The sequence below is a fragment of the Protomyctophum parallelum genome (assembly GCF_964188405.1).
Source record: "Protomyctophum parallelum genome assembly, chromosome: 20".
Classification (NCBI taxonomy): domain Eukaryota; kingdom Metazoa; phylum Chordata; class Actinopteri; order Myctophiformes; family Myctophidae; genus Protomyctophum; species Protomyctophum parallelum.
In genome coordinates, this window is record NC_139718.1 from 16073545 (window position 1) to 16095935 (window position 22391).

Genomic DNA, 22391 nt, shown 5'->3' on the forward strand with positions numbered 1-22391 from the left:
GTCCCATGCATAGCTATTCCCTACTGTATGTCCATGTGGTTTACATGTCAGTGGGATGTCCCATGCATAGCTATTCCCTACTGTATGTCCATGTGGTTTACATGTCAGTGGGATGTCCCATGCATAGCTATTCCCTACTGTATGTCCATGTGGTTTACATGTTCATGGGATGTCCCATGCATAGCTATTCTCTACTGTATGTCCATGTGGTTTACATGTCAGTGGGATGTCCCATGCATAGCTATTCCCTACTGTATGTCCATGTGGTTTACATGTCAGTGGGATGTCCCATGCATAGCTATTCCCTACTGTATGTCCATGTGGTTTACATGTCAGTGGGATGTCCCATGCATAGCTATTCCCTACTGTATGTCCATGTGGTTTACATGTCAGTGGGATGTCCCATGCATAGCTATTCCCTACTCATGTCCATGTGGTTTACATGTCAGTGGGATGTCCCATGCATAGCTATTCTCTACTGTATGTCCATGTGGTTTACATGTCAGTGGGATGTCCCATGCATAGCTATTCCCTACTGTATGTCCATGTGGTTTACATGTCAGTGGGATGTCCCATGCATAGCTATTCCCTACTCATGTCCATGTGGTTTACATGTCAGTGGTGGGACCCTCTCTCCTGCGCACATGGGTCAGTGTTGGTATAATACAGAAAAACCTGTCATTAGGAATGTATTTTCTTTTTTATTTAACTTTTATTTATGGACAGTTAAAACCTTTTGACTCCCCTCAACATAGACATAGTGGGCCTGCGCTAAAGACGTACAGTACTGTATTACTCAGATGGACTGTTTTTTTGTTTTATTTTGTGCAAGACTGTAAATTTTTTGGTTGCCTATGTATGTAGTATGTACATAACTTTTTTTTGTTCTTTTAACAGTGTTGTATGTGAAAATAAAAGAGAACATTTTCAAGACAAGTCTGTGGATTAATAATCAAATAAATTATATCTGTGACATACAGTACAGGCCACGAAGTGAATGGTAATTGATATACACAGGCAGACAGACACACGTACGTACGCACGGACGCATGCACACATGAACATGAACACAGGCTAAAACAGTATCCTGCATTGGCCTGGCAGAGATAAAGACAGGGACAGAGATAATGTCCTGGTACCAGAAGGTAACTTTCAAAAAACATATTGTTGCTGTTGGGCACTGGGCAGAAGGACCTTGCATCTCCATGTTTTTTTGGTTTTTGTATTTACATAAATGGATTTGTCATATGACAGTGTCATGCAAAAGTAGCAAAAACAGCAGATCTGCACATTCAATTTTCCCATGGGAATAAAGGTTTTTCTTATCCATCTCACACTTGCAGTCTTTAGCTAAGCAGTTATGTGCAGTGTTTTACAGTATTGAAACCGGCTATAATAATTAGCATGGTTTTTTGTGAATGTGTACGTGTCCGTGTGTGTGTTTACGCTTATGAGACACTCCCCTAAGGGCCATAGCCATTTTTACATGCTACTTAAAGCATAATTCAAAAAAAAAAAATCCATGTCCGGAAAAGTAATGTGACAGTATCAGAATATTATGCACTTGGCATAATTAAACCCAACATCTGCTGTACTGTAGGTAAGGCTTTGAACGTTCATTTTTCAAAGACTGATTAACATGATGGAAGTGCTGGTATGTGAAGACCAGGGCTAAATACAATGAAATCAAGGCCAGGGAGGGAGGTGCCCCCTTTAAGTTACCATCCATTAAAGCCCCCCATCCATTTCCTGTGTGTGGTTAGTGTACGACATGACCAGGCTAGGCAAACACAGTAACAACCTCCATCTGGGTCCAAATGGAGAAAACCCCTGGAGGAGGCCGTAATTACGGTCTCGCCTCCGCTTGCCAGACAGTAATGCACGTTGATGACACTGCACTCTGGCCCTTTTCCCTGTCACACACACATACAGGGCCGTGTGGCAGAGGGAGCCATTATACTAATTTATCGGTTTCTCCACCATCTTTTCCACCACTGCCAAAAGAGTTCTCAGCAGGCCCGAAAACTAAGGCCCGGCCCTACCTGGGCCCTCATCAAACCCTGTACACTCAAGACACTGCCCCCGCTGCCACCCTTAAATCTCCATATATGGAGCTGACCTGTTCTGACATTCCATATGTTGATCAGACCTCATCAAACCCTGTACACTCAAGTCCATACAGTATATGGCCAGCTTCTCGCCCTCAGGCGTCTTACTGGTTATAGAGGTGAGTGATGTTTTGATGGCCACAGGAAGCGACTTGGTGCTCAAAATGTCATTACTCTAGTTTTATTTTTCCTACATGGTACTGCCAACCAGTGACATTTTCATACTGTACAACAAAGAAAGAAAGAAAAGAACAGAGAAAGGAATTAAACAAAACCGACTTAAGACGAGGGCTTACAGCGTCTCTACAAGCTTCACATCTTAAATTGATATCACACACTGGGACAGGAAAGGCAACAGTAATGTCCTAGTCTCAGCCAACCAGAGATTACAACGGAGACCGCCACTGTCTGCCAAGAGAAGACAAAAGCCCTCTGTAATCATTTTAGACCGCCGCTGCTGTGGTTCCCCAGGCAAGAGTCTGAGATGACACATCATCCCAAATGAGCTTGTGACAGGTGTGTGTGTGTGTGTGTGTGTGTGTGTGTGTCACAGTGACAAATACAGTACTGTGAAAAATGGAAGCCACAACTAATCAAAGAAGTGCCTTTGTTGTCCATGTGAAGTGACACATAAAATAATGTGTGGCCTTCTTTAGTCAGGTTAACCATTTATATAAGCCCTAAATACTTTGTCATATGATGGATTGTTACGATAGCCGATCTACAAGCTCAAGTGTTGTACGCTTGTAGATTTGCTTTTCTTTGTTTTGCCTAAAGTGTCATGCTCAAAATAGGGATGCCAGGTTGGAAATGGTTAAACCAGCTGAAAATCTACAGTAGCAATACATTACTGCTAAAATTAGATCATGCTCTGCACTCACAAGCTGTGCCTACAGTAATGTAGTAGCTCTGAGCATTACTGAAAATAGTAGGATCTGTATTTGATATTACACGATGCATTACATCACATCATCAGCACTGTTAACTCTAATTTACCCTCACATTCCTTTTATATACATTATTTGACCACGGGAATAGATACATACATCATAGCGTTTACTGACCTCAAGTAGTTCCACATTCTCTGCTCATCTGATAGTACTGCACAAAGCAGTCCTTACCATTCCTGGAATCCACACACACACAAATGCAACTTTTCAACTGCTCTTCTTGACAGATTACACTGGATTAGCAACATGATTACACATTCTGCATTGTTTTAAGTAATAAATAAATTCGAGCTGTTACCTCCAAGATATAGATTTCAGCTAAGGCTAAAACATAAATCTATTGGCAGCTCTTGGCAAGATACAATGATGCAAAACTCCTCCTAGTTCAACTCTTAAGTCTTCTTCTTCTTTTTTGGTGCAGTGTAGCTGATGGTGCGATGTTCCTTCCGGTCATATTTATCATGGCCTTCGCTGTGTGGGGGAGAGAAATGAGTGTTGATTGGTCATTCATCATACTAAATACTTTATCTTTATGATAATTCATCATACTTCCGTACATACGTTATCTGTTTGATAACAGGACTGTCACGATCATGAACCTTCACACGAAGATTAATATTCATTGCGATTAGAGATTTAATGATGATTATAGCAATGGACATTGGAATAAATAAAAATGACATTTCTGTTTGCAAATAGTGGCAATAGCCAAGCCAAGTGAAGATTTTTCAACATGGAAACGTTTTGTAGACAATTATGATGCTTGAAGTAATTGTGAATAGGCGATTATGTCGTAATTGTGACAGGCCTATTTGATAATTCATCACACTAAATACTTTATCTGTGTGCTATTTAGCAGCATGATAGCCACACATGGTTTTCATGCCAAATCATACTGTAGGCAACTCCCTTCAGGCATCAAAGTATTGACCGACTTATAACATTGGGTTTGGGTTCATTAAAGGGGTGAAATGTTTTATTGAATAATCAATCAATAGAAACCTCACCAAGTAAAATTAGCAATCAAATAATCTGTTTAGTGATGTATAATTTATTATGTATAGGTCTAAAACTAAAAACACCTAATTAAATGCGAATGCTTGTCTTTTTTGTGTGATTATAAAATTAAAAGTTACATATTAAGAAGCAAGTGCATTCAGACTTGTGATGAGTATTACATTTATCGTCATTTTGTGTTTATTACCTTAAAATGTTATCCTACTTTTCTAGTCTAAATTAATCACATATGGGTTAATCATCAAACAATAAAAAACATTATCAATTGATCAATTAGGAAAATAACCAACAGTTGGTGACCTAGTTTGGGGGTCTTCTACGTTTTTCAGTCCTTAGCTGAGAGAGATGAAGCAGGGACCCCCACTACATTCATGTATAACACACATTGTATAACATTGAGTTCCAGATAGACCTGGAACACCTTTATTATACCTTTCAATACAGGAACCCCTTTTGTGAATTAATATTTGAAGTTTTTCAGAAAACTGTCTCAGGTCTAATAGGTTAATTTGATGTTGTAGAAAGCTTCATAAACTTGTTTGACAGCACTGCCACGTTGTAATCTTGTTAATGTGTATTTTAAGACATTTAACCACTTAATCCCTCAATACTTTTTAACTTGACCTTTCACTCTGTACCTTTTCCTCACCACACCTCGCAGCTTGAGGCGTCGTGAGCTTGTTGATCTGCTATTTTCGGCCAATGTTCCCCTCAGAATAGGGATGCTTTATGTGTCCTATCACACAAAGATTTGTAGGCACCTCTGTAGTAACTCTGAGGACCCCCTTGGGGGCCCAGACCCCCTGTTGAAGACCCCTAGCTTATCATTATAAGACGTATGTGGTGGTGGTGGTACCTGAAGCAGCGGCTGCAGAACAGATCTCCATCACAGGTGTGACAGCGGAGCGTGGCGTCGTGGTTACAGATGCAGCACCAGGGGAGTTCCTCCTCGTCAGTGTCTGGTGACGCCGCCGGACGGGTGGTTTGGACCGGAGCCGCCGGCACCTGGACAACGTACCAGATACACAGAAAGGATTGTCCAGGACAGAGGTAGGCAACACGACATTGGAACAGGACAGAGGTAGGCAACACGACATTGGAACAGGACAGAGGTAGGCAACACGACATTGGAACAGGACAGAGGTAGGCAACACGACATTGGAACAGGACAGAGGTAGGCAACACGACATTGGAACAGGACAGAGGTAGGCAACACGACATTGGAACAGGGGAGGGTGATCACTGGCATAAGTGTGAAGTGAGGGGCACTCTTATCATCATAAATCACAATCCGTGCTCAGCCAATCAAATCATCGCTATGGGGTACACACATTGCTCAGCCAATCAAATCATCGCTATGGGGTACACACAAACACACAAAGCTGGGCAAAAAAAAGAAGAAAAAAGGCCCCTCACATTTGTATGCGACGAATTGCACTTTCATTCCAATTCTGAATTCTGACTGGGGAGGGAGTCTGAGAGATAAGTGGGGTCTAATGAGTCTAATGATCATTATACATCCTGATAATTATTTCAAAAAGAAAAAATTATAATTTAAATTGTGTTCTTAACTTCTTACAATGTTTAATACCTTTTTCTTTGAAGCCTCTGTTGTTTCTCTGTTCCTTGGGCCACTGTGCTCCAAACGTATGTTGTAGCCACTGGCCTCGTCCAATGTAGCTTCTTCATCGAGCTACAACACAAATAATGTGTTTCAGTATGGCTTTTTCTTACCAATTTATTTTGAATAAAATAGGCAAAGTAGCCGCCCGTTGTGGGTGACCTAAGTAATGTCAATGAATTTACAAAAGGTTCTCAGGTTCAGTCAGACCAGATGACATCCTGTCTACACATTATTAGCAGACAACGTGAATCAAATTAAGTCAAGTGTGATGTAAGATATGAACTCTGTAACCGGTTTATCATGCATGAGTAATGATCAAAGCTCCTCTATTGCATCTTCTGTTCCAGACCTGTTTTAATACTCTCTTCACAGCCTCCTCCTCGGTCTCCTCCTCACTGTCAGGGTGCTGCACGTCTTCCATAGTAACTAAAAGTCAAGAAAAAATAACATTAAAAAATAACTAACCGTCAGCTACACTGCACCAAAGAAGAAGAACAAGACTAACAACAGGTGTGTGATCACGTAACGGTTAAGTGATCACACACCTGTTGTTAGTCTTGTTCTTCTTTTTTGGTCGGGGTTACTTTTGTTCAAATCAAACGGCATACATACAGTACGTGGCCTTTTCAAACGGCACACTAAAGTGCCGCGGCACACAGGTTGGGAATCACTGACTTAACCCACAAATGTCTTCTAACCATTGACATAGAAACATACGTATTTCAGAACTTAGAAGGCATTTTTAGAACCGGCCTCAGGTCCGGCCTCAGGTCTTAATCAGACTACAGGGCTTAAAGCCCTGTAGCTTGACTAGCAGAGTAACACAGAGATCAATTGCAAGTCAAACAGCAGGAAGTGCACACAAAGAGAACACGCTGTACCCTTGTCCGGGTCCTGTCCTTTGAGCGTGGCGATTCTCTTTGCCATCTGAAGGATGTGGTCCTGGGAGCAGCTCTCCTGCTTCAGCTCTTTCATGGCTTCCTCCAGCAGGCGGTTCTTCTCAGCTTCCATCTGCCCCAGCCCATCCAGCACTTCCTCCAGGTTCTCCTCTGACCTGCCCTCCTCCCCTTTGTTTAGGTTGTTCATGGGGCCATCCGGACCTGCGAAAGGTTAACAGTAGTTAGGTAATTACAGTAGGGAGCATAGATAAGTCAATGTTCTGAATGTAGTGTTCATGTGGGTAAAGTCCATAACCACTTTCAACCCAACCTGGGAACCCATTCGGTAAAAGAAAGGGGGAGAAAATATGTATTTCCCCCTTTGTTTTTGCCTCCGGGGGCACCACCTCATATTTTGTTGTTCTTCTGTTAGCAGAATCTGTCTGGAGAGATTACTTTCAACCTGGCATTGACAATGCCATTATCAAATATTTTCAAAAACGTTTAAAACAATCATGAAAATAGACAATCTACAAACTGGATCATTTTGTAGATTGTAGGATCATTTGTAATGTGTGTATAGATTGTTTCAAACACGTTTATGTTGAAATAAGTCATTGACTGATGTCTTTATTGATCATGAAAACAAAATCATAATGTTATATATGATTTATGTCATGATGGCCATTTTACGGACACAATGCTCACAAATAGATATTCAAATGGTTTTAACTTCTAACGTACGTACAGATGAGATGGACTCTGAATCCGAAGGGAAACGATTGCTAAATAACAACTCACAACCTTGGGGGTTTTCTTCTTGGTTGTCTATAGCAGCTTCCTCTGTCATCTGAGTTATCAGGGAATTGGCTTGTTCTGTCTGGGACCTGGTATCTGGAGGCTGATGCACCTGCACACAACAACACGCATGATGTTAGGCTTTATTCAGACTGCAGGCTAAATCACCATTTGTTTCTCAAATAAATTATGATCTTTAGGACTGACTGATAAAAAAACAATCTGATTCCAATCTGGATAGGCCAAACACCTGCTCTGAGCTGCCAGTCTGAATATAGCCATAGCGACATTGAGGAACGGTGACAGATCAGTTAATTACAGTGTGTAAGAGAGGCCTTTAACAATGGAGTAATAGGACGGGACTTGGCTCACTGGCGGGGGAGCTTGGGAAGGCGGAGCTCTGCCCTGCAGGGCAGCCAGACGGTCCTCCATCTCTCGTTCAGAAGGCACTGACCGCTGGCTGGGAGCCTTCAGAGCAGCAAGACGAGCTTCTATCTCTTTCTCAGATGGGATGGACTCTGTACGACGAGTCCAAAGCAAAAGGGAAAAGGTCGCAAAATAAACAAGTTTTGAATGTTAACACAGAATGGTGGCATCTTGTGGAGGATTGGTGGTGTAAACTAGTGACTACATAAGGGTAACGGTACTCAAGTACAATTTTGAGGTATCTTTACTTGAGTATATCCAATTTTCAGTATTTTTATTTTTACTCTATTCCATTACATCTCAGAGGAAGATATTGTACTTTTACTCCACTACAATTATTTGTAAACTTTTGTTACTAGTTACTTTGCAGATATAAATTATTATAGATTTTTATTCATTTGAAAACTTGTGAAACGGGACATTCTGCATAATGAGTACTTTCGACTTTTGGTACTATAATTACATGAAGTAAATTTGGAATTTTCTGACTTTTACTTTTCATTGCAGTATTGGCATTTTTATTTAGTAAAAACAATCGAGTACCGTACTTTTTCCACCACTGCTTGGTTGAGTGTCTTCTTTCAGCCTCTGAAGCCTCATGGCGATGTCCTGGTCTTCTTTACTTAGGCCTTTGGTTGGCACGAGGCCTGCGTGGGCATTTCTACAACCCCCCTGGGCAAGAGGCTGTACCGTCTGCCCTTTAGCCTCAAGTGCAGCAACCCGTCTGGTAAACAAAAGGGTAGCATATCAATTATTTAACTAATAAGATAAGATAACTGGAGGTTACTGCCGTTATGACACCTGGAGGTGTCATAACAGCAATAAGTATTAAATGGCTGGGTCTGATCAAATTAATATAAAATATCTAAATATTGAATCAAGCAACTTAAAATTTGTCTGGGGTGCACAAAATAGTCAGGGTTCCAGCCTGATTCGCTGCATTCCGGGGATTTGTTTTGTCACTCGCTACTCAGTCTGGAAAGGGTCCAATCTCTAAGGTAGGCGGGACATGTAAAAGGGTGAACTGGACGACGTGGCTTCTGATTGGTCTGTGGTGTGGGTTAGGGGAAAAAACACCAGTTTGACGTTGTATCAATGCGCACTGCTTAGATACTGCTGTTCCCTGCAACGTCCCCTTATCATTCACTAAACTCACCCCACACAGCCGTCAGTTCTTTTGTACTACTGAATAAAATATATGTTTACTTTTTACCGTAGGTTTAGTCTCGAACTGGCGCTATTTTTTTTACAGTGAGAATGAGAAGCATGGACAGAGTGGAACTGGCTGATGACGCTGATGACGATTCTGCTGCCTGTTGGCCAGACTGAGTAGTGAGTGACAAAACAAATCCACCGAACGCAGTCAAATACCCCTTTAAGGGCCAAAAATGCTGCTGGTGCAAAATATCTGCACTGGATACTTGAGTGAGTGAACATAGAGGGTATGCGCATGCATAAAGTGAATGGCAGATCGAGTGGCAAATCGAATGGCAAAGTGAGTGACAAAGTTAATTTAATGTTGTTTAAAGTCATTTAATTCAATCAAATAGGACTTTTCTGTTTGGATGTATGGGCTGTCAAGGCCAGAAAGTAGTTTTTTGCCACTCAGTAGACGTTCCCGCATAACTTCCAGGTATGACGATGATGTCACACGCATAGCCTCTATAAAATGCATCTGTAATGCAGCCCCTTCACAGCACCTTAATATTCCTCGATTGACGCTAGTGATTGTCCAAGATATGCTACCATGCACGGCATGCAGACATATCTTGGTCACTCGCTCTGATGTTTGTGTTACTTTGTTTTCTTGACCACAATGTAAGAAAGTAATTTAGATACTGTAGCATATTATTTAAACATTGTAGGTTGATTGTATACCTGGTATCCTACAGTTTCAATGTACAGTTTGTTATTTTGATAGTGTATTGTTAAGACTGTGATGCAGACTCAAATTAACCAGGAACCTATCCTGGTTAATCTGGGATCATAGCTTCTCTGCATTCTATGTATGTGCTTGCCTTGCTTTATTGTAAGTCGATCTGGATAAGAGTGTCTTTAAATTGTGTCATGATTTATCGATTCATACTGACTTTTTGTAGTTTTCTGGAGGAGACCATCTGCCAGCATCTTCTGCGGTTTTCCCACTGACAATAAAGAAATCACCATAAAACACTACATTGTTATGGTGGTATATTAAATGTGGACCAAATCTGACATTGACAATTCATATGATCTACCTGGTGAGATTTCCATGGCACTGCTTGCAGACCTTCTGCTGGGTGTTGTTGCAGCGAGGAACCACAGCAGTGAAGTTCACACATCCTGAGCAGAATGACCGGCCACAGTTTTTACAGCCAACCTGCCACAAGAATCACACAGTGACATCATCACCACCATGAATTTCATCCTGTCTTTTTATTCCATTTAATAACAGTAACAAACTAGAAAAAAGTGCCCCTTGAGGCAGAATACAAAGGTGTACACAGATCGGTGGAGTTATAGGTGAAAACATGAATTGGCCTGTTCTAGCGCCTCCATGAGTCTGATTAGAAAAGAAAGTGGCATTTCTCCTCGGCCTAGTGGGAATGTGTGTGCATAATTTCACAGAAATTGCATGCTGTGTTCATGATCTGAGGAATTTTGTTCAAAACGGACGAATCCTGCACATTTTGGAAGGAAATCTTAGCCAATGGGGATGGAATATGGGGAAGTGGACAAGTCTGTGTTGATCACACCGATTTGCGTGCGTATGGATAAAATGTGTACGAGTAATAAATAAAAAATCAATCTGTCAATAAAGTATAACTTTTGGAGCTCTTTTTCTGATGCTACTTTTGAACCCAGCACCTCTACCAAATGATGTGCGTATTCTATTAGTTTTTGTACGAGTACCTGTAATATAAAGACATGTGTTTTGCAAGAGTCTGCCTCATGGTGGCGCTATAACAGGCCATTGTGAAAAGATAGGGGCAGAGGTTCGTTGTTGGCATCCAGGGAGTGTGTGCCCAGTTTATCATGGACCGGGCCAACGGTGTGGGAGATTAGCTGTACGCAGACGGCCGCACACGCACATACAAACACGGACGGACACACGGATGGAGTGAAAAACATACTCTCTCCATGCCTTCGGCCTGGTGGAGACAATAACCCAAAAAGAACTAAAGTGGAATGAATTGTGTTATTGAGCTTTTGATTGATTGAATACCTTATTAACAGATTAGTTTGCAAAATAGTAAACAATAATGCTAAGGAAGGGCTTTCCATTGTGGTCCCGTCACGGTATTGACATTTAAAGACATACAAGAAAATAAGAAATCATCAACACCAGTAGTAATGAAACGTATAGTATATATGTACAGAAAAACTGGGGAAGGTGTCAAGCTTAGAAAACTTTTCTGGGACAAATTGCAGACAGGTGCTCTGGTTTTGAAGGAGGTAGGGGAGTCACTTTGTTATGGTTGTTGGTAGGGCATTCCACAGTTTGGTGGCATAACAAACCCCATATTTGTACCGAATCTGGGTTGAACGAGATCAGCAGCTGATCTCTGGTGTTGTGTTGTGTCTGTATATGGTCTCTCACGTTGCTGAAGTAGATTGGCAAGGTACCGATCGATATCCCTTGTGGGTATCTTGGAGACCATTGCAAGTTGCTGTAGTCTGTCCTCTACCAGTACCCTACCCTGAGCCATCACACATTCCCACGGTAGAAGCCTTCAAGCCTTTGCACTTTCTTGGGATAAATAAAGTAATCTGAATATGAATTGTAAAAGTCTCTTTCTTCAAGATCCAGCACAGCTGTGTGTAAACCATGCAAAGTAACCACTTTCCAAAGAAAATGCAAAAAGTAGAGTTGGAAAACGTAGGAAAAGCATATATTGATATTCCTCTTCCACTGTGACTTGTTTATAGAAACCATTAATCCCACATGTCCTCCAAAAACGTTACATGCATGTTGATGATGATTTATATTGTTGTTTTGGACATCATTCTGAGCATTTCAGCAGCGAAAGACCAATTCCCAGGGGTGTGGCATTTGCATTTAACTGAATTATTTACAGGTAAATCTCAGCGTTTTTACCATGATGTGAATGGTTCTATTTCAGTCACCCGCATGTGACACACGATGCACAGTTAAAACGTCTAATGAATGTCTAATAAAACGTCACACAATTTATGCAAAGTCATTCGAGCTCACGTCGATATAATCAGAGCACAATCTGACCTCTTTCCTGAAGAGAGTGAACTTTGATGCACAGCTGTAACAACGGTTATCCATTGTGCTCCAGGTATTCACGTGGTAACTAAATATTTAAAAATAGTAATAATTAATTGTACTGTTTTCGTACGTATAATTTTTAATTGCTTAAAACTGAAGCGCTAATAATATTATTTTCGTACGGTGCATTACACACACACGCCTAATCAAAACAGGAAACATCCCGGAAGTGGCGTTGTTGTTCTCTACGCCGCTGTGAGACGGTGTCGCTCGCCCAAAAACAGATCTACAAGATATCACCGCGTCTCGTTGCAACGCGGTAATATACTATAGATCTGTTCTTTTTGGTTCGAGCCAATCGTCTTTGAGATGACGGATTTCCGCTACCCGTCGCTCCTCCAATCAGCTCCGTCCAATCTCTCTCGCGGCCCCAGTTCAAAAATGTTAACCTCCGGTCGGTCACACAACACAAGCCTGCTGGTTCCCATTGTGAATGAACCGGTGTGATCCGGTCTACAGGCAGCCCGCCCTGCTGTGTCCGCTGATCTGCGCGCACACATACATGCACGCACGCACCTCTTTCCGTATCCGCTCTAAACCCCCGGGCCGGATCACCAAGCGAAGCAAGTGGGCAACGAACCGACAAAAAACTAAAAAAGCGAATGTCTGGTTGAAAAAGGACAACACACAACTCCACAACAACGTTAGTGCGTCTTCATGTGGATCTAAGAATCTGTGCAAAAAGAGGGAAAAAGGTTTGTAAAACATGTAGTTTGTTAACGCTACCACGATGATCATCAAACGGGTTTGTTTTTAAGACGTGTTTTGTATTCAAACGTTTTTTTCGGTGCGAACAATCTCTGCAGGACCGTTTGGGAGATCATGTGCAGCTAATGTCGTTAGCTACAGCAGCACTGGGGCCTAACGTTTTCACATTCTTGTCACGCAGTGACAGAGTATCTATCAATTATCAAATGATGTAATGCAAGCGGTGTAGTAAGGCTGGTTGATTACTTTAACAGTTTGCATGCACAGGGAAGTACAGTACAATACAATAAAAGTTCTGCAAACTTTGTAATACAACTAAATAAGCTAATACAAGTTATAACTAAGTTATCCCAGCTACGAGAGTCTAAATCTTGGGCTACAACTAAGTAAATGTAGTATACATAAGTACGGTCATAAGTGTAGTGTAGAGACTTTTTAAAGTAAACCTGATAACAACAAACCTGCATCAATCACAGTCATTGATGAATATAGTCAGAATATTAATCAACTGAACAATTTGCATTCATGGCAGCAGAACCATGAATTCAAGTTTAACTCAAGTATGCAGTGATGTAAATAAGTTTTCAATGTAATGGGTCCCAGGATCCAGGGGTGGTCTTTTAAATGGGTCTGGGGACATTTTATGAGTCCTACTTCAATGACATTAGATTTTGAGTACAGTACTGACTCCTGAGTACAGTATTGCATCCAAGGACCCCCGGTTGGTGACATGATTGTGTCCTTTCTCAATTTAGTGAGTCTGGAATGATGCAGGATGCAGACTATATGCATCACTGAGTATATTATAGTACGGCTACCGGGTACTGCATTAGCCTGATTATCAGACTCTGAGCTTCCTTCACTCAGTGGAGTGGGCGGAAACCAGGCTACCGGTAATACTGCATTACAGTAAATATTATAATATGGTTAGCTGTAGCCGCAATTTTGCACTAGATTTTTGTATAATGGGATGACGAATCTAGAGTTCATCATCCCGTTAATAACGAGTGCTGCCAAACTCCAACACAAAATATCACGGCACAGGATTTCTTACCAGAAAGTAGCTCATAACATGTATATGGTGGATTTTTATGAAAGAAACGCTTTGCAGATTGAAAGAGGATAATTCAAGCTTGCCCTACAGCTGCAATGTTGGTGAGTTTAACGTTGTTTAATACAAGTAGATCAGAAATTCGATTTGGATCAATGCGCTGTCAGTGGAGGGTATAGCAACTCTAGATTTATCCCATTTAAAAAAAATCTAGTGTTGCAAATTGCGGCTAGGTTAACTGATGATTCTGATCTAAGTCAATTCTAAAACGTGAAATTTGTGCAAAGAGGTGTTGAAGAGACAACTGTAATTAACATTACTATTTTTGTCTATTGCCGTGTCAGCTTCCTTTTCATACACAATGGCAGAAGGCGGCGATGTAGAATGGGAGTTAAGTAAAGAAAACATTCAGCCTTTGAGACGGGGCAGAGCCATGTCAGCTTTACAGCTGGCTCTGCAGGAGGGAACGAGCCCCATCATCCAACAGCAGAAACAGTGAGAACACTGATCAGACATTCAACAATGTAGAACTGTACACATTTTACACCGTGAACTGTGTATCATGTCTCCAGATATGATACAGTGATTTATTGTGCTGTGGTTTCCCAGGGCCTTTGAATCTGAGTTGCGTGTGTATGAAGGAGAGGATCCACTCGATGTCTGGGACCGGTAAGAGAGATAATACAGATCACATTTCTTATATTAGATTAGGTAAAAGATTATACTCTTAGATATAATTTAGTTAGGTTTTGAGTTAGGTAAGGTTGGAATTACATTAGTTCGGATGAGGTTTTAGTACAATTATATATTTTTATTATACTGCCAAATTACAAGTTGTCTCAAGACACTTTACATTTAGAGTAGAGACCCGACATTTCCCCCTCTGAGTTCGCATTTGGCGACGGGAAGAATCCTAAAGCCGAACCAGGCCTCTAATTGGGAAGCCATCTACCTTGACCATGTCAGGCTAGACACAAGAAGTTCATAAGAGTTCAGCTTCATGTGGATTTGTGTTTAAACAGCTATATAAGGTGGACAGAACAAACATTCCCTCAGGGGGGAAAGGAGAGCAACCTGGCTACACTGTTGGAACGAGCTGTGACGCGATTCACAAAGGAAGAAAAGTATCACAGTGACCCCCGCTATGTTGACCTCTGGATCAAATTTGTAAGTGACCTTTTTTTTGGGTTGAAATTTTGTTTTCATTTTGGTCATCTTGTACACAAACGGCTTTGTCCATCACGTCATCGCAGACTATATATACATGTATTCCAATATTGATATTGCCTAGCCTTACACTTGAGTATAACAGTAATTACCTTTGTCATACATGTGTCCTTTATCTCTTATCAGGCGGAGCACAGCTCAGAGCCCATGGATATTTACAGATACATGCAGGCCCAGGGAATAGGAGTGACTCAAGCCTCCCTCTACATCGCCTGGTCGGAGGAATATGAGAAACTAGGTGACAACCGTAAGGCAGACATGGTCTTCCAGGAGGGATTCAAGAACTTTGCAGAACCACAAGAGAAGCTCATGGCGTTTCGCAAGTACGGGTCAACATGAATCGTTTGTGCACAGTAATAGATGACATGACATGACCTGCTTTGAAATGGCACTGCATTTTTAAGCCCAACCATTTTTCCTGCACTGTTCCTCCTGCCAGGGCGTTGCAGGCACGTGTGTCCCGGCAGGTGATGATGAAAATGTTGGAAGGCGACAGCGATGAGGAGACCAAAGAGCCTGAGAGAACTTGTCTGGTGGATCTCAAACACAGGGGCAAGAAAAAGGCTATTGTTCCTATCAATAGAATTGGAGCAGTACTCCGTAAGTCCCATGCAAAAACACTTGTACTGCACAGTATTCTACTGTACCTCACCTGCTACTACAGTAACTCAAGAGAATAGACATGCAGTCGGCGGATTACACATTTATTTTGCGTTTGTTTCATGACAGCTAACAAGCAGGGTCTGACGGTCATGGCACAGGAGCCCTCAGCTTCCTCAAATGGCAAGAACAGTCACATTGTGGTTTATGATGAGAACAAGGCTCCGAGTGCTGAGCCTTCAGGATCCAAGTTGGAGGCCTGGGTGGCCCCTCCACTAGTGAGGGGAAAGGAGAACGATCAAAAGCCTGAAAAATGGTGCGATGTCAAGGTAGGATTACTTCAGTGCTTATGTGGTATTGGCTGGTGAACGTCATTAAAGGGGCATTCCACTCATTTTCAACACTTTACTATGTCATTAATATACCTTAGAGCTGTTGTGTGAAAATAAAATCATCTTGATGACATCATCAAGATGTGATTCACCATGTTAATGATTTTTTTCAGACCTCCAGTTCTAGGAAACACAGAATGGGGGGACTTGTTTTTATTATTTCAACAAAACAGCTCTAGGGTATATTAATGACATAGTAAAATGTTGAAAATGTAACCGGTGGGATCCTTTTCAACATTTCCTTTATTTGCTTTATGTAGATGCCCCCCAGGTCCAGATATGGCCATCATGCTGTAGCCCCTCCACCTCCTCTTATGCCAGCCTTCCAGCCATTTGTTGAGGAGTCGGACCAGCCTCCAACAATGTGAGTGCTCTCATGGATTCTTATGGTCCTCATGGTCCTCTTACATGGGTGATGGATTTTTTGTGTGTCAATTATTTTATCGATTGTAATGTGGAATAATCCTGATGCAGGGTATACGCAGGTATTTACTTTTTCAAATCAATTTAGTTTTTTGTTAAACGATTAGTTTGATAAACATTTGCAGCCCTAACGCATTCCTGAATTCATTCATTTGACGATCAACCTATCAATCCTTTGCCTAAGGACTCCGCGTCACATCAACCCTGCAGTGAACATGGTCTTATCGGTACGCAAGCCCGGCAGAGAGGATGAGACCCCTCTAAAGAGGCTGCAGGGACGACAGCAGCAGCAGCAGGAGGAGGCAGAGGCGGGGAAAGCACAGGAACGGTCCATGTACTGCAAGGAGCTCCTCCATAGCGGCGGCACAGAGTTCTGCTTTGAGGAGATGCGCGCTGAGCGCTATCGCCAAAAGACGGCCCATCATGTACACGAGGGAGGTTCAAAGGACCAAACCAGTACCGGTGCTGGTGTCTGAGGAACTTAAACAAAAACAACAACGAACACACTTTATAAGTTGTTTTTCTCAACATTTCTCTATTCCTTTTTTGTCAGGTGCTAACCTGGCTTATAATCACTACTGGGGCTAGTAGGGACCTAGTAGACACTTTTTCATGATTGGCTGCCTTGTCTGTAGGCTACCTCTAAGCCAATCGTTGACTTGCCCATAAAACCCTTCGTCTGAGCGTAATCTGCAGATTCTCAACGGCAGCCATTGTTGTTTACAAACATGGAGGGGCAGAGACTGTAAACTCTACTATGCCACGTAATTATTAATTACAGGCACAGCGATTATAATTATCTTGCTGCGCCTGGCTGTTATTACTGTCATTCTTGTTTTATTTGGCGCCCCTAATTGTTTGTCAAAAAACTGTCTGTTGCTTTTACATTTGGTTTCAAAAGGCATTTTATTTTTTGTATATAGTTGTGAATATTGAACTGTTCAAAAATATAAACGTGACTGCTGGCTATTGATCAGTTTTGTGCTATAGCAGGATTACTAGCTTTCATTTTCATTCATTTTATCCGGTACTTTTATGCAGGATCTTTTAACATACCTTTCATTTTGATTTTGTTTCTATCTTTTGTCTCATATTTACTCATCATCAAGTGAGTCAGATATTGTTGTGGATGGGAGGATGTGTCAGTGACGTGATTCAGTCTGGATTGTGTCTACGTATTGGTCAAACGTATTCTCCAGCAAATGTTGTATTGATGTTCAATAAACCTGAAAAAGTGGTTGCATGATGCTTATTTCTTGATGAGATGGTAAGGCCGTTGTTATAACGCTTTGTCAGCAGAGGGCATGCAAGAGAAGCAGTGAGTTCAAATGGCCAGTTCTTTATCCTGGTAATGGTATTATGATTAGCTGGGTGCAAGAATGGGAAGCTGGCAAGCATAAAAATCTATTAATACTTTGAGCCAAATATGCTAACATTGGTATATTTGCAATCGTATATTATTCACAGTGAGATTACAAAATATAAATGAAATAAAGGTATAGGTATAAAGAAAGTGAACTGTCATTAATTGCCATTCCACTGTTTTTATTGATGTCCTAATACAAATAATTACATTTTTTCTCTTCCACACCATGTTGGGTAGAAAAGCGCTATATTAATTTGACTGGTGTAGGATAGGACACCAACTGGTAGACAATGGCTACGTTTACATGGACAGTTAAATCCCCTTTTCATTCAGAATAAAAGTTAATTCCTATTAAAAGTTGTCAACGCCTACAAAAACTTAAATCTGAATGAAAATGGCCAATCTGATTTAAATTTAGATCTGATGTAACTAACCGGTTTATTCCATTTTAAAATCCTATTGAAACAATTGTGGACTCATGCAAACACTCATTCGGATTTAAGTTAATTCTGGTCTTTCTGTGCATGCTTGTTTCCATGTAATTGGTATGGCTATATTATGCTCTTGTTTTGCGATTAATTATAAGAAACTAGACATCTAGACACATTTCACATCTCTGAGAGCAACCTCTCATAGGCTACAGGATACATCAAATATAAAGTAATATGGCATAAAAGTGTTTATTATTATTTTGTTTTACCTGAAATGTAGTGGAGTAGAAGTAAAAGTATTGGAAATTGGAAATACTCAAGTAAAGTAGAAATACCTAAAAAAAATACTTTAGTAGAGTACTAAAGTAAATGTACTTATTTACTTTCCACCACTGGACGTAAACATATCCGCCCCGCCCCCTATCCAATCAGAAGCCTTCCCAGCCCCAAACCTGATGTGGAATGAAATAATGGGATTTAAAAGTATTGTCCATGTAAACACTCATTCGGAATGACCATTTCCCATGTAAACACGCAGCAAAAAACTCACTTCTGAATTAATTAATTCTGAAGTTTTCATTCTGAATGAAAAAGCCCTCATGTAACCGCAGCCAATGTCAAAGTTATTTGAAGGATAGGATACTCGATGCGCTGCCAGTGACATACAGAACTTGTCTTTTTAACCAGAAAAAGAACATGATATAAGAATCATCCAAAATCTATATTGCCATATTTCCCAGCAATAGGCTACTCTAACCACCTTGACCTCCAGTACTAATAACATCTAGTTAGCATTTGTGTCTGTGTAATTTCACACACTTTCTGGCAGGTTGTCGCAAGTTAAATAAAATCTAAATTTAGATGGCCATAAACCACAGGATTACTTACTTACTATAATTAAATCACTAAACTTAGTGTTGTGCATACAGGATATCATTGTGTTTTATGTAAACTGTTGGCAGTAATATTTACTATGTCTCAAACCTTTCTAGGATGAAATTAAACTAGCCAAAATGTTTAATTGTCATCCCGTGGGAGGTGGCACTGAAATCATGGGAGTGGACCTAATCTTCTGTGATGATGATGACACACACACACACACTTATACTACTATAACTGTGAGGAACCTAAACCTAAGGTGTCACGAACCGAAAATATCAAATCGACAAGCTTAGCTCACATATGAGCTTGTCAGAATCTGGAAAATCTATTCATCACATATTGTACTATACTGTGAGGATATATTGTCCCCACAAGTATAGTAATACGAGTTACAACAAGTAGGCCTATGCACATGCACACACTCACTCACTCCAAGGGCAGACTGATGAATGAGTAGACGATAGGTGGTTGCCTTATTAGCAAATTAAATCCCTTCCTTTGCCGTGGTGAGCAGATCATCAGACCTAGTTATTAAATAGACCACTATACTAATGTACTGTGACACTGGGTGAAGCCACTTCTCCAGCCACTTGGTCTTGTAGAAAAGCTTACTTCAATGTCCTACTGGAAATATTTAACCACTAAACCTGACACTGCTGTAAAGCAAATACAGCAGATATACAAGCTCACAATGTGTCACATTGTGGGGTGTTGTGAGTAGATCAGCTATAGTTTCGCTGCAGGACACCATCATACGATGTATAAATTAAAGGTATATTCAGTGATTTCACTCAAAAAACCTTCGTTTTTGGCTGTGGGACCCAGCCTTTCGTCCAATCAGGATAGAGAGTCAAAAACGAAACCTAAGGTTTTTTGACCCCCAGGGGTCAACTGGGGACAGGGAGGAACTCCTTATATGGTCAGCACACTCTATAGTAGGGAGGATTATCACAACAAAACAAAAAAATAAGTGATATTTGAATTAAGTGAAATCACTGAATATACCTTTAAGCACATAGGCCTAGGCTATATTTGAGAATTCTTATCTATAAACATGCCCAAAATAGAGACGCCAGGGTTAATGTGGTTAAAGCTGCTATTCTGCTGTTCTTCTCTACTGGTGAGAATTTAAAAGTATAAAGTTTGCCTTGGTATGCAGTAAAGTCCTCAGTGTTCAATTAACTCAGAAGGGTCCACTAAAGGCCTTGACAGTGGTTGGTTAATGTGTACACTCTCAGTCAATTTAACACGTGGGATTTTCAAAGTGTTCTGAAAAGGCTGAAATTCAGCGACAAATGAACGATACAACACATGATACACTATTATAATATTATAACAACACAGCATAACCACATCATAATGCATCATCTACGTCTATGGCTTGTTATTTGGCAGGACCTGTTAAAAGCCCATCTCATGAAAGCAAGCAGCCACTGATCCAGATTGCTCTTGAGACAGAAAATCTATACATCTCTCTCTCTTCACCCCCCCCCCCCCTCCACTCTCTCTCTCTCTGCAACAGAGGGACGACGCTACGCTACAAGCTAGCTACCTTTCCCTAATGGCCTTCAGAGAGTCCCCTCAGAGGAGAGCTTTTGTCCAGCGTTGTTACTTTGACAGACAAACACACTCAGGCTGTATCGCCTGTGTTTTTACACTCAGTGCTCTTAACCTATTTGTACGCTTTATATTTACACGCACCAGTTAACAGCGAGCTCCCTAGCCAGGCTTTACCTCACTTTCAAGTCCTAGTAAAACATGTCATGGGTCCAGCGAGCGTGGGAGGGGACTCAGTGGTGGACGATACTCTAGTAGATACTCAGCTATTCGAAAGAACAAATTACAAAGTGCATTTTCTAGTTGACATCAATGCATTTATAGACAAAATAAGAATCAGACATTTTGAGGAATTGAGGAACTGTTTGAAGTGGTTAATTCATAATATATATTTTTGTAAGTTTGGGTCCCAAGAGTCCCTTTAGAGAAATGTAGTTGAGTCAAATATTCCAGGTAGGTTCAGGGAGACATGCAGGTTTTTGAAGTGTCCACACAGCCCCCTTCAAGATGTGGGTAGACAGAAATGGTGCCAACTTAATTATAATTAAGTCGTGAGGAGAGTGCTCCTTTGAGTGCAGTAGTACTCAAGTAAATGTACTTACTACTTACTGTCCACAACCGCTTTCAAGTCCTAGTAAAACATGTCATGGGCCAAGCGTGAGAGCGGACTGCACTTGACTATTCTGACATCGAGAGACACCACCCCCCACCCCCCCTGCCCAAAAAAAGAACTCCAGCATCATCAATCATTAATCCAATTCCATCGCCAAATGCTGTGATTGTGCAGTGGTGTGCTGCCTGGAGGAGGAGACAAGGCCAAAAGGACCACGGTCTTTGTATCTTTCCCTCACACATTTTCATGATTGACCATCCTGGACTCTATTATCACCCGGAAAATAGCATTGGATTTGAATCTCAAAACAACATTGTTGTTGTGAGTTTAGCACTATATATATAGCCCAAGGCTCCTGCCTTGGCCTGTAAATATCTATGGCTTAATCTTTAGCCCAAACAATGGTTAGAATTAATACAAGTCTGTATAATTTAAGAGGCTCAGGGGCTTTCATTTAAACAATTGCATACAAAAGGTTTACCTCTGCATTGTCAGTGTATAAGCTCTTTTCACAATGGCAGGCCATTTGCTTTCCTGTTTCATCTAAGTGGAGAGAGTCAATGTTTTCATCAGCAGTAGTGGCTGGCTCATCAAGCGTAACAATGGCCCTGACAAATACAAAAGATCAAACCTTCTTAGCCTGTGGAGTCCTTACAGAACCTTACAGTCACATCACAATGGCAATGATGCACCAGGGTCCATTATTCTACTCGTTACAGCTTGACAATTTCCTAAAATTATGTTTGCTCTGTTCTTAAACACATTAACCCTAGCATCCCTAAAGTCGGCATTTCACCATATAGATTGAAATAAATCGAAATAAAATCTTCACAAATAGAAAAAATAGCAGGGTTTGGAGGTCAGCCGTTTTCATCATGAGACAGAATCATACAAAGTACAAAACAGTGCGTCATTAAGAGTGGTCAATACATATTGGTCATAAAGATGCTCATCAGAGTCAAAGTAAATGAGGGGGGCCACATCTGCCAATTACCCCAAGTGGCAAAGTCGGCACATCTGTTACCTAAATTGGCCACGACTCTTGCCTTTGTTTATTTTCTCCA

At 41.1% G+C, this 22391-nt stretch overlaps 2 protein-coding genes across 4 annotated transcripts; one reads left to right on the forward strand and one right to left on the reverse strand.

The window, feature by feature from the left end:
* Window positions 1-1587: 1587 nt before the first annotated feature.
* On the reverse strand, window positions 1588-12205 carry zfyve19 (zinc finger, FYVE domain containing 19). Of its 3 annotated transcripts, none has more exons than XM_083792242.1 (11): window positions 12024-12205; window positions 10039-10160; window positions 9892-9945; window positions 8350-8525; window positions 7748-7893; window positions 7382-7487; window positions 6581-6799; window positions 6049-6125; window positions 5655-5768; window positions 4932-5080; window positions 1588-3529 (listed from the first exon to the last, which is right to left on the reverse strand). In XM_083792242.1, the coding sequence occupies exons 1-11, from the start codon at window positions 12075-12077 to the stop codon at window positions 3451-3453; spliced, it is 1296 nt and encodes a 431-aa protein (XP_083648368.1). In that variant the 5' UTR covers window positions 12078-12205; the 3' UTR covers window positions 1588-3450. The 3 variants fall into 3 exon arrangements, with proteins under 3 accessions (XP_083648368.1, XP_083648369.1, XP_083648367.1); XM_083792243.1 differs by having other exon boundaries at window positions 5667-5768; window positions 7379-7487; XM_083792241.1 differs by having other exon boundaries at window positions 7379-7487.
* Window positions 12206-12703: 498 nt separating this feature from the next.
* Window positions 12704-17695, forward strand: bub1bb (BUB1 mitotic checkpoint serine/threonine kinase Bb). Its single transcript, XM_083792244.1, has 9 exons — window positions 12704-12772; window positions 14181-14331; window positions 14446-14505; window positions 14859-15003; window positions 15190-15386; window positions 15503-15663; window positions 15793-15992; window positions 16316-16419; window positions 16663-17695. Exons 2-9 carry the CDS (start codon window positions 14198-14200, stop codon window positions 16952-16954), a joined length of 1293 nt encoding a protein of 430 aa, XP_083648370.1. The 5' UTR covers window positions 12704-12772; window positions 14181-14197; the 3' UTR covers window positions 16955-17695.
* Window positions 17696-22391: the final 4696 nt, after the last annotated feature.